This window comes from Drosophila teissieri, chromosome 3L (assembly GCF_016746235.2).
Source record: "Drosophila teissieri strain GT53w chromosome 3L, Prin_Dtei_1.1, whole genome shotgun sequence".
Classification (NCBI taxonomy): Eukaryota; Metazoa; Arthropoda; class Insecta; order Diptera; family Drosophilidae; genus Drosophila; species Drosophila teissieri.
Genome location: NC_053031.1, coordinates 9,549,147 through 9,562,512, shown reverse-complemented (window position 1 = coordinate 9,562,512; position 13,366 = coordinate 9,549,147). Strand labels below are relative to the sequence as shown.

The 13,366-nt window shown below is 40.7% G+C and overlaps 1 protein-coding gene across 1 annotated transcript in view; it reads right to left on the bottom strand.

Moving 5' to 3' along the window:
- Positions 1–9,251: 9,251 nt before the first annotated feature.
- The window catches only part of LOC122617053 (junctional adhesion molecule A), a 63,205-nt gene continuing 59,090 nt past the window's right edge, over positions 9,252–13,366 (bottom strand). Inside the window, exon 6 of the mRNA XM_043792715.1 lies at positions 9,252–9,827. Within this exon, the coding sequence (XP_043648650.1) occupies positions 9,448–9,827 (380 nt within the window). The 3' untranslated portion in view covers positions 9,252–9,447. The remainder of the gene's footprint in view (positions 9,828–13,366) is intronic.

The following is a 13,366-nucleotide window of genomic DNA, read 5'->3' as shown; positions in this document are numbered from 1 at the left end:
ACAATTTGGGTTTATCGTCAAGTGTTCCCTCTTCTGGTGGCTAACCAGATTGGCTAAATAATTGATGTGGCCTAGTTACGTTAGGAAATCTCCCCCAAAAGCCAATCAATTTCGATCTCACAACATTTATCTGGCCGACTTGTCACTGACTTCTGCTGGCGCATCGGATATACTCGATGCTGGATGCTCAGTGGGGCAGTTTGAAATTAGCACCTAAAATGTCCTTAAGTGAATTGAATGAAACTGATTTATGGTCGCACTCAATGCAAATGTGCGGACCCCGAGGGGCTATCTATTCGTCTCTGGGCCCGTATCTCCATTCGACCATCTATCTAGCCAGTTAGTTGTTTGTTTATGCAGCCTACAAATACACACATTCTGTAGTTAGTATTAGTAGGGGGGTGATGGTCAAAGGAGTCTGCTTAAGCAGGCGTGTGAAGTCCGACCATTAGCCGTGCCATATATTCTCCGCCCAGCTATGATATAACTTCCATTCCCGCACATCTGCTCCGGTGTGTGTTGCTGTGTGTGCGTGTGTTGCTGTGTGTTTTGCTGTGTGTGATAATTGGTGTAAATGCCACATGGCTGAATCGGGGCCAGCAGCAGCGACTTGGAAGCACCGTAGTAGGAAGCGGTACAGGAATCGGAATCGAAATCGCAGTCTGGTGTTTAATATGCAGCTGCATAACTTATGGCGCTGCCAGCCATTAATTTGACTTTCTCCATGTATGTGTGCGAGTGTGTGAGTGTGTGTTGGGGAGAAATTCTCCGGGAGAATGTTTGAATGGTGCAGAAATCGTTGCATAGCCACAGGCGCACGTGCGTGACCCACCTCGCCACATATACAATATATATTTTATTTTAATTTGTTCAACAAACGAAAGTTTGCCGCCTTCGTCTTCGGCGTCATCACGATCGCTTCATTTGCTTCATTCAATCTGGCACACGTTCCTCTGCTCCCAATATATATACATATATTTATATTCGAATATTTATATTGAGAACGGGACGCAAAATCACAATGGCCGTGTTGGCCAGGCCGAAACAATATGCAAACAATTTTTACCGTTACATGACTGAAATACACAAATTCCTTCGGTCCAAAAGAGACGCACAAACGAACTGACGCACTTATGGTCACGTGCGTTTATAAGTATGTCCAAAATGTATTTCCATCTGCACTTTCAAAAATAATTCAAAAAATTAAGTATTATATACATAAAGGTTTTGGGAACAACTTAAGATGTTGAAGTTTTATAATTTGTACAAATAGATAGAGGTATTTTTATAGCAAAGTTTAACAATGCTAAGGAAGCCAATTCAATTTGGCATACGATATTTTTCCAAGTATGAAGGGATATGTTAAAACGGCAGGCTGACCAGGAGCCAAAAAAAAAAAAGAAGAGAAGAAGACTCCAGCAGGCGCTAAAGCAACAAAAACAACGCAAAGAGCTTTGTGTAGGCGAGAAAAAAATAAAAAGGGACCCAAAACGGTCGTGGCATGGCACATTTCCAATATGCCAATAGATACAAGCCCATGTACAGTGGCCACTCGCTACATAGCATGGAAATAAAATCGTATAGCCAAGCTACAACTTGGACTTTACTCGCAAGTCTTCACTTCACGTCCTTCATGGGGCAATAACAGATTTAGTTTTAATAAAATTTGCTTCACTGCCAAAATCTTCGGGGTCAGCAAGGCAGCAAAAAGAAGACCACGAGAATGGCGAAAATTAAAAATGGGAAACTGTTTTGCATTTTAATTAGTTTGTCATTGCGGTCCAAGTTGGTCCAGTTTTTTGGCAACGCTTTTGGCCCGCTCTTAACCCTTTTTTTATTGGTCATGTCTCGGGAGTTGATCGACGTTTTTCCTTTTCCCGGCTAAAATGGGAGTCGGTCCCCAACCGAAAGTGGTCCGTCATCCTGATGATGGTCGTGACACCGATAAGTGGCATGTGTGTGCAGGAGGCCTGGAGGCCAGGAGGCCAGCAGTGTGTGTGTGTGTGTGTTTAGGAGGTCTGATTGATGATGTCCTTGGGAAATGGCCAAACAGTATGAAATCCATAAGTTGACAAGACAATTATCTTGCAGCCCGCTGTGTTGCCCTTTTGCACATGTGAAATGGGATTCCGGCATTTCAAGTCAAATTGAGACCTTTTCTAGGAGGAGTGGTCACGATTGGCTTCTTCTGAATAATGCGGATTTAATCAAATTATAGTTATGTTGTTTCAATTATTAGGAAGCATAATATGGAAGGTTGAGTAAATATGATTTCCCCTGGCGAGATTAATTAAGTTGCGACGAAATGCTAATAATACCTCAGCAGGGTTTCTTATTTATTACAATGAAACAAGGCAATATATCTGTGCAAGCAATTCAGAATTAAACTTTGTCACAAAATGTAACACAATAAAGGCAGCATTACAAATTGTATCTTAAAAATCAATCAATAATTTTTGCCTTTCAAAAAAAGTGTAAAAAACGTTCTTTTCTTTTTTAAAATAAACGAAAGTTTGAAGTAGTTATTTAAAAATGTTGTCGGCCAGGAAGGTGTAGTGCAGCGCCATCTAGCGGTGTTTCACGCCAACACAAAAGTTCCTTATTCAACCGTGTAGGTGGCCTCAAATACCTATTCAAGTTTAAGATAATTCATTTAAAGATAAAGTAGAAAATATTAAATACCTTTTTAAGTATTAAATTAAGTTTTGCATTTTTTTTGGCATTTGATTTTTGGTTTTTCTTTCTTAAATTAATGGCTAAGATCTACACAATAATACACACAAGAAGTTTGTTCTTTATATTAAATGAGAAAATTATTGACAACAACCGCTTTGTGTTTGTTTTGCCTTACTTCATTTTACTTCGCGTGAGCACAACTACTTATGGTTCATGTACAGTGCCAAACCAGTAGGCTGTTTCCGAACCGTGTCACTGCATCCGGCGGCAGGCGCAGGAAGTCAGGATGCCAGGATGCCGGGATGCCAGGATGGCAGGCAGGAAGTCCATGTCCGCTTGAGTCCCGTTCGGTGGTGCTATCGCTGATCCTGCAAGTGGTGCGATTGGAGGATTGGAGGCTCATGTCGTGTCAACGGCGTCGCCTCCAATCGAAGACGACGACAAGTGGCTCTCGGGCGGCCATTGAAATCTGCTGGCTGGGAGTGGAAGTGGGAGTGGCAGTGGGAGTGAGGCAAGCCCACTTAACGCTAAGTGCAGTTGATTGCTGCTGAAGGCGGGCAAATATGGCATAAGTTCATAGTTCATAGTTCATAGTTCACAGTTCCAGTAGTCATGTGTAGTCATGCTCTGCGCCCTAAGTCTCTTTTAGCACCCATCGTTTGTCATGTGCCGTCACGAATATCTCGTATTACGGCTTTATCGCTCGGCTGCCAACAATAACCACTCGAGAGCCACACAAAATCTGCTGCTAAGCAAACACTTACCGGTTTCTATACCTCCACAATACAATGGAGGTCAAAATAAAATCAAAGGGAATGGTAAACGCTTTCATACTCTTCAAACTTAAAACTCTAAGTTAGGAAACTAGTGCCAAGAGCAAACAGTTCTAACGCCCTTGTTGAAATGTTCATTACATTTATTTATAAATATTAGGTGGTATTATTATATTATATATTTCGATTAATTGTTTTTTATTATTTCTAGGACTTCACTAATATGTTGACCGCTGCTGTTGGTTGTAGCTACAAATAACAATTGGGTGTCATTGGCTGGGGGACAGGACATGCTCCACTGAGCAAAAAGGATTACTGCGGCAGCATTTACATACTTGCAGGAGCTCAGTGTAATGGTGACCTTTGCACCCACTTTTACGCTGTTTTATTATTTTATTAATGTAATGCACGAGGAGTGTTTGCAAATATTTGCCCCATTTGTCCATGTCGATTCATAAATTAAGGAAACATTGCATTTATCGCCGCTTCAAGTGTCGCGTTGCATGTAAAATATGCATTTATTGATATCACGCATACGCCGTGTGCTCCATTAGAAGCGGTTTGCGCAAAAATGCTTTCATAATATTGGCGATAATTTGGACAAATTATAGATGCAATTGCAAGTGGCACCCTATCCCCAGGGAAATGAAGCTGTGCGCACAATTGTTGCCGGAATTTATTTCCATTGTCGACCTAGCGAAAACAATTATCGGGGAATGGAGTGCAAATATGCAAACAGAAATATTTTGGTTAAATTCTCGATGGTGCGCACTCCTTTTTCAGTTGCCATTTGTGGCACCTCCCTTTGCCACTTTCAGTGCATACCCAAACATTTCTGCTCTGCTGGCCCACAAAGTCCGCAAAAGTGGCGGGCATTAAATGAGATTGGCCAATAAGTGTGCCAGTGGCATGCTCACACTTTAGTTTTTCGCAGCACCACTCCATTTGGCCAGCCACGCCCACTTTCATGGGTGGTGCCACCCGCCCCAATGCACCACAGCATTGTTGAATTTTCGGTTTGGCTGCAAAGTGATTTACGCAATTAAAATAATTTCATTCAAATGGTCTATAATTCAACTGGCATTTCATGCGGTCGCTGTAGCGGCCAGTTTATGCCCGACCACATCGGCCATGGCCACGCCCTCGCGGCCCAAACGCCCCCCTTGTCACTGGAGGCCCTTCGAAAAATAATGGCAAGTTGGCATTCTATGTTATGTGCCCCGGAATCCTGGGTAATCAGGACATAGATACAAAGTATCAATTGTTTATAAACAGACCAATATAGTGACATGCAGACGTTTTAATTTCTATGATCCTAATATATTCAGAATTTGTTTGGCATTTATGTTTAATTAGTTGATCTATACTGTAATACTTTTTATATTTATTCCTCTGTTTCTAATGGATACGAAGACATACATAAATATTTCCTGGAGAGCTTGAACGCGAGATTTACAAATAATTCTATAAATCTTAGTAACAGCAAATAGATTACATTTCCAATGAAAAGTACGATTACATGTGCGTTCCTGGGAAATTACTTTAACTTTTTCCAATTTATCTTTGACTTTTTCTGTGCTGATTTCCTAGAAACTCCTCAAAGTTGTTATATTTTCTAGCTAATATTCCCCAGTAATAAATACCCTGTTTCATGGCCACTCGGCGTGCAACTGTCATTTGAGGAATTCATGCGGATTACATGGTACAGTATGTTGATGGCATCCAAATTTTCAGTCAAATTAGCTGGCGAGTGCCGGCAAGGAATGCGGTCAAATGCGTTTGTGTGCGCCGCCGAATGTTTTGTCAAAATGAAAATGTGTATGTGAAAGCAAAAATCTGAGGTCTGCGGCGCCGTTGAAGCCTGTTTAAAACTGAATTCGCAGGACCCCATGCCGTTCTCGAATCAATATCCTCTGTTCCCTGTTCCTCGTCCTGTTTCTCGTCCGGTTCCAGTTCCAGTTCCTGTTGCTGTTGCTGTGGCTCTGGCGGTGGTCGTAGCAAGGGCAACAAATGTTTCTAATGCCTGCCATTAGGCAGAATCTATCAGGCCAAATTACATGCCCATGTCCTGTGTAGTAGGCTGCACGGATTCAGGGAAAATCCAAAATCCGGCCAACAACAGCTTGGCACTGCGGTTGCTTAGGCAACCAGAAATTTGCATAAGCAGCGCACATCAATTTGGACTCAAGTGAGCGTATAAATATTTTTATGCCAACGCAGAGTCGCCAAATGGTCTTTGAATCTGGCCCCCAAAACTTTGGGGTCTCATTGCATTTGGCCGGACTACGATATTCAGCCTGCGGTCAAAGGACATTCACCTTATAGCATTATTATAATTATTTTGGATTCGAACATGCAAATGAGCATGCGAGTAAGCCGGGATTTGCGGTGCAATTTGATAGAATTATAGCTGCACTTCGGCGTTTCGCAGCTGCCCATCGAGAAGTAGTTAATTAATGAGCTCGCTCCAAAATACACCATAACTTTCCCTTTCGAAAAGGGTTTAACTGCGTTTGTTCTGCTGTCAGGGTTCAGTGCATCAGGGATTACAAAATAACACAGTTTTTAATGAGACGATTTTTAATTTGAAACATTGAAATGGTAATCAGAGATCTGGTGAACTTACTTTACCATCTAAATAAGTGTTTAAATAAGTGAATAAAGGAATAAGCATATGTAAGCAATGGAAATCTTCAGTTTGCAAATCTTTGTCTGCAAACAAACCGTTTGATGTATGTAAAAGGGCTCATTCTAAGCCCTTTACAAGCCGGCAACAATATAGACAAAGCTCCTTGATGAATAACTGAGTACCATGGCCTAGCTGCGTAAGCAAACACACATACTTTTTAAATACTTTTTGAATAACTCGGGCGTGAGCTCTATTTGTTTTCTGCTACGTGAATTGAGCTGAAAGTAATTAGAAATGGAAGAATGTCCTGTGTTATTGCAACACATCAGCAGGACAACAAATGTAAATGGTTTTGCGTAGCTGCCACACATACTTACTTGCCTATACCCTCTTTCACCTCACCTCATAAGGACACCCACGTCCTTTTCACCGCATCCTACTCCTTTTTGCCAGCAGCAAAATCTGTTCGGTGTGCATAAGCTGCGTACTTCTATGGCCGCTCCCTTTCCTTGTTTTAAGCCTTTTCGATTTATTTGCTGACCCAGTTTTCAACGCCTGCCATCCTTCGTCCTTCGATCCTGCCGTCCTGCCATCCTGGCCGAAGCTGTCTATAATCCAGCGATTACATGTGACACACGCATACGTTGCAGCTTATTTTTCATTTTCATTTCTTCGAATGTCGCCGAAGGATGCAGCCAGCCAGCCAGCTGTTTGGGTTCCCTTGTAGTTTGCATAAATAATTGAGCAGCAGTGCCTTTAACACTGCTAAGCCCCCCGAATGAAAACGCCACGTATGGGTTAATTTTTAAATAAAAAATTTTAATCGTATCGCACTCCGTTTTGTTATTCAGTTTTTTTGTTTCGTTTTTTATTTTTTGCTCATGTCATTTGTTGTTTTACAATACTGTGGCGACAATCGTGGCGCAAAAGACAAACAACAAACTCAGTGTTTTCGCTCGTTTTCCGGCCGTGTTGTTTGGCTTTTGTTATCGTTTGCTATTTGTTTATTATTGTAATGCTCTGCTATGTTTCTTTATGATGTCATATTTGTATAATGCTTTCACTAGTTTGCCATTTAGGTTGTAGGTTTTCAACAGTTAAAAGTAGTTCGTTTTACACAGTTCGATTGCTTTATTACAACTATTTAACTATGTCGTTAGTTCACATACATAGCACGTAAATTTACTTGACTATTGCATAATTCTAGAGCTTCACTAATTAACTTTAATATACAGGAATTACTTAGCTGATGTCCTACGAATATATATATGCATATATATATGTATGTATGTCGATTTATTTACTGCGCTTTAAAGTTTAATGGCAAATGCTTGTGGGCTTATGGCATTAGCATTCCGTTGATTTGGAATTTCTAATTGGCTGGCATATGTTCGTACTCACACTTTAACTCAAGTGCCCATATTCATATGTTTCATGTTTTGTGGGGGGGGCTGCTTATAGTTTTGATTGGTTGCATTAACAATTAGGAGATTAGCTGTAGTCAGAAACACAAGTTGCTCAAGCCTGGCATTTAAAATGCAAATGATTCGAAGCAGGAGTAAATTAATGTAATTTTCATGGTTTCCAGTTGCTTAAACGGCAACAATCGGAAGTTCAGCGGAGAATTGGAGTTTAAAATTTGAAACTGTGTGGTGGGAAGTAACATTATCGTTTGTGGCACAATTTGCCAACAGCTTATGACTAACATTATTTTTACACATTAACGAAAATTAATAAAATTAGTTTTGCCGCAGCAAACCAAATGGCGTTGCATAAATCGGAATTATGTTGCATTATAATTGCGTTCAAACATACATAAGATGGGGAAAATCACATCACATTTTAATTGGCCGAGCATTCTCAATAATTTTGAATGGGTTATCGTTCGATTACAGCGGCGAATGTTAGTTAATTTGCAGGTCTGCCAAATGGAATTGTTGTTTTATAATTATAACAACTATGAGCTATAATATTTGCTGTATGTCAACCGAGTTGTGTTACGTGAAATCATAGCTATTCCAATTTTTTACATTTGAATTACTAATTAAATCAATTTATTAGGTGGAGTAGGATTACTTTTTAATTATTTTTGTATTCGCTGTACACTCTTACCATTTGTTGTAATTAAAGTTTCGCCATTGGTGGTCAATTAACACGACAACATAGTTTTTAATTAAGATTGCGAAACTAATGGCAAGCCATTAATAATCTAATGGCTTAAAACTGCATGTGACATTCAAACAAAGCCATTGTGTTTAAAATTCGGCAAATTTAAAGAAATTGTTAGATAAATGTGGCGTAACATTTAATAAACATTTCGGTCTACCGTCAATTATAAAAACGTGTCATTAATATCGATGCAATGAAATATTAAATGAATTGTATTTGATTGGCTGAATTAAACAGAAAATCAAATTTACATTTTGTTTGGTGGAAAATTGCGCAGTGCAAATATTTGCATGATATGGCAATCAATTTAAATGTTTTATGACTCACTGCTGCTCTCATTTTGCTGGCTTATTTGGCTTGTCTACGTTTTTATCTAATTATTTAATATCGCACTGTACACTGCACTTTATTTGATTATTCAATAATTTATTAAAAGAGTCAGTGCCACTGGCCATTGAGATTACTCATTTCTGTTCTGTTTGTGATACACATTTTTTTTCGCTATTTTTTATTTTCTTCGCCAAACGCTCGGTTACGCCGTAATTAAATTTAAATTTGTTATTTACACACATCGTATAGTACATTTTGATTTTGTTAAATATACACATTAAGTTGTAATCAATAAGCTTACACAAACTAGTATTTATATAAATACATTGCATGACAACGGCTGGGGCAGTGGAGGAGTTTGGGAGACTTTTTAATTAGCCATTTTTAATCAAGAGTTTGTATCCTTTCTTTGTGTATAAAAAATTAAGAAGTAAAGAATTGATTAAATAAATAGATAATAAATAAATAAATAATTGATAATAGATACAGCTGCACAGATCGTCATACAAGTCCTTCTTACTGAAGGGATTATGTTGTTTCCGTATCATAAATAAATATGTTGATTAATTCAAAGAATAAATTGAAAACTATAGAGTTAAAGAGGTAAATGTTGTTTTTTGTTAAAAGAAAAATTAAGTTTCTTTTTAAGAGATTCGATTAAATTTACCCTCTACTGCGCCGTTATTTGCAATGTGGTTTTCGAGTACAAGTTTAAAACTGGCATACTAAGGGGCTGAGTAGCAAACACTCAAACTGCAATGATCATTCACACACTCATGGATGCTTCCTAGTCGGACACTCACTCGCACACATTTCATGTGGCTCCTTGAATTACTCTATTTAGTTGGGGCTGATGTGGCCTTCATTCGATCATCTGTGGCAGGACCTTTTGGCCAGGACATGACCGGCGGTCTGGCGACAACTTCTGACCGCAGGACACCGCTTCCTCGCTTCTGTAGTCGTTGTTGCTGTTGTTGTTGCCGATGATGATGATGATGCTCTTGCGGCTGTCACACTTTCACTGGATGCACTTTCTCCCGTGGCAGTTGTTTTTGCTGCTGCTGCTGCTGCTGCAGCCGCCGGCAATGGTAATTGCGATGGTAATGGTAATGGCGATGTTAATGACGCCGGCACTGCCGAGCTGCACTGCTGACTGCTGTAGCAAAGGACGAGGCCCAGCAGCAGGACGATGGTCAGCCAATTGTACTGACAACCGGATGAGCCAGTTTGCATTGCCTCCGGATGTTCACCTGAAATTATGGCCCGAACTAATTTCAACTTTATTGCATTGTCTTGAGCTTACATGTTAAAGCGGTAAATAAAAGCAAGTGAATGTGCGGACATGCATAGTACAGGACTTCAAGTATACTATATATCCTTGCGACTCCTTGAGTCAGCGTGCCGTAACCGAATTGACCGTCTTTATTTGTTGCGCTCTGTTTGGCCCCGCATAAGAGTATGTACGTGTGTGTGTTGTCTGTTTGTTTGTTTGTTTGTGTATGTTGCCTAAATATTTAATTAATGCTGCAGTGTTTGGTTTTGGGCCAAAGGAGCCGAGGGAAATAGCCAGACATTTGTGATTTCTGCCTGGCCAAACTCGGTGTCAGTCGAAGCGTATGAAATATTTAATCATCAAACTGTTGACCGTCGAGTAATTAGCAAATTTCACACAAGCCTTGCGTCACGCCAATGCCATTAAAATAATGATTTAGTCGGATGATTTATCTCTCGATACTCTCGGGACCAGGACACTTAATTTCCACGTGAGAAGTAGGCAGCACAATGTAACACCGTTAAATTGCCAAAATGAAGTGGGCCTGTTAACACATCACACACTTCAATCCGACAGTGTTTGCACGCGATGCTGGGCAAAGGAGTATCTGCGTAGCTACGTAGCTACGTAAATAACACAAAACACCTTTAAGGACTCGTGTATCAATTACACATGTTCAACTGGCCGAGTGTGTGTTGTCCTGGTAATTGATTGAGTTGAGTTTTTCCAGCCATTAAACTTGCCACTCGAACTCACTGTAGACTCAAACTGTACGGTTGTGAACAATGTGCAAACAAACAGTGCCATGATGTAATACACGGCGTATGCGTGATGAGATGGGGTATGGGGTATACGGTATACCCCCATCAATTTGCTTGTAAACAGATTGCGAAGGTCGTCGAGGGACTCTCCAATTCGAATTCGGCTGCTGCACAACAAGATGGCCAATAAATTTAGATGATGCCTAGTTGGGGGACGCCCGCGCATACAAACATATCACGCATACGCAATGTGGTCTGCCGTTCGGAGACTGCGGCACAGGACAATGTATGTGTTTGTTGACAGCACCGGAATTATTAATAACGTACGTGGCTCACATAATTCATCATCAGAGCCAAGATCCCGACAACCTTTCTCCAGACGCTGCATAACGAAAATATCCCCGAGCCTTTTTATTTGGCAGAGGCTGGGAAAACACAAGTCACGAGGCAGCTTAGGCAAACGAAGGCGAATAAAGTGCACTGAAATGGAAGTAGCTGCTATGGTAGTCATAAAAAGGAAAAAGCGAGTAGGGAAACCGAACAAAAATGCTAACTGATATATGCAAAATTAGCGCTGATGGATTTTCAGGAAGGAAACCGGTCATGGAAGGATGCAGCTAAGCAACTACCAAGCTCCAACTTCCACACAAAATGCCCGCCCAAGGACGAAGTACGCAGGACGTAGGACGCAGGACGTGGGACGCAGGACGCAGGACTCACGACGAGCTGAGCTGAGCTGCATGCACGTAGTTTGGAGTGTTTTTACGAGCAGCTTTGCATACTTTGGCAGTATTTTTACATTTTCTTAAACGCGCTTTGTTTGTGCAGTTTATGCCGGATGGCGGCTGACAGCCACTTGCTTTCCGCACTTTGCAAGTGGCGCGGCCTCTAAGAAGCGACACAAAGCTGCGATTTGGTTTTGCTAAGCGCCATTCAATTACGCTCACAATTGCCACCCCAAGGACCTCAACTTTTCACTTGATGCGACTTCTATCCACCACCAGCCGTCTACTGGAAATTATACAGTTCATTAGCGCGATTGTTTCAGGCCCAATTGAGCCTGTTAATATTAAATAATTTTTAATATCAAGTGCAAACAAGTGCGAATGGGCAGTAATGTTGATTGCCTTTAATATTAGAGAATTCATTAGAAAACTGCCAGCAAGGCAGGAAATTCAATTAAGTCGAAGATGTTTAAGCTTTGTCACAAAGCGAGGAGAGTTTTTCATTAGATATTGATTAATTTCATTATAAAAACATAATATTTCTTGTTATAATCTAATGCATGAGGTGACAGCATCTAAAAATACTTGCCAACAATTAATTTACAATTGACTTTCTATCTAAACGCAAGACAATTGCCTTTGATACGCGCATCCTTTACAAACTAAACTCTAATTAAATTCTGACGCTTAACATGTCCTTTAGTGATGTCCTTATTGAAGTTATGCAAATAATTTTGTATAAAAGAGAACTTTATTTTTGTTGTAGCATGTTTCTGAAAATTTAAACTGAAGTGCAAGAGATATCAACAGCCCTTCTATTTCTCTATTTGCCTTAGCAAAGCATAAAGTGTGTGTTGCCAGTTGGCCAAGTGAAATGTTTATTCTGTTACCAGAGAAATTATGGGGCTCAGGTTTTACCAAATAATTAAAGGACGATGCACTGCTGTGTGTGCGTTACTCCAGCCAATAATCGGTAATGGCTTAAATGGCCTTCGTTCGAAGCTGAAACTGCAACTGAAACGGAGTCGAAGGGCTGGGTCTATTGTTTCACTTCGCGTGCTTTTCAATTATGCATTAAGCTATCGTGGGATGTAAAAACGCTTTGCTCCTGCTGCTTGACACTGTGCACATCCGGTTTGGGCATGATAAGCATTTCACGGACTTTATCGCCGGGCGGGCATGGGCACGCAAGAAGTAGCAAGGAGTACGGAAAAAGGACGAAACAGGACGAAAGTGGAGCTGCCCGCTGAGGTGGCATTGCATTCCGCGGAGTCGTTCGCTTCCTTTTTTTCCACTTTGCTGCAAGTTTATAAATAAAATGTGCATATGTGACACTCGAGCACGCAATGCCGTTGGCAAGGAGTTCGCCCAAAGGGGCGGCACCAGGAACTGGGCGTGGCACCGCATACCAGAGCGCGAACAAAAACCGGAAGCCATGCATCGGCTACACCCCCCCCTCCTCTGGAAAAACTCCCCGCGAAAACTCGGCTCTATTATTGTTTTTGCCACACGTTGCGGCTGGCTAAAAGTTGCGCTTGTTTTTCATCCTGCGTTGACATTTACGTCGCTGTCATTAATTTTAAGCTGCACGCTTTTTGGGCGGCAGCCTCGAGTTCAAATTACGATTTATCCGGCAACCAAAAAAAAACAAGTAACAAAAAAAAATTTGGAAACTCCCACTCGCATTTGCATGCACAATTTCGGAATTTACCTAAGCTCCGCCGGGGGAAAATTGTTTGCAAAATCGAGCACAAAACTTTTCAGCGCTTCTGTGACTTTTGTGCATTGCGAGCATACGAATTAAGGTTTTTACGGGTGTCACATATTTATATTTGTTACCAGCTCGTATTTTATGCGGATTAAAGGGGGAAATAGAGGTGTGTTCCACATATCTCGAGGTTAGCCATATTTAGCTATGGTTCTTCCTAGTTACATACTCCTAACAAATCAATTTGTCACCTTAAAAGAAATGGTTACCTTTTATAGCTTTTGCTGTAGATAGCTCATGAATATCTTGGGCTGGCATTTAT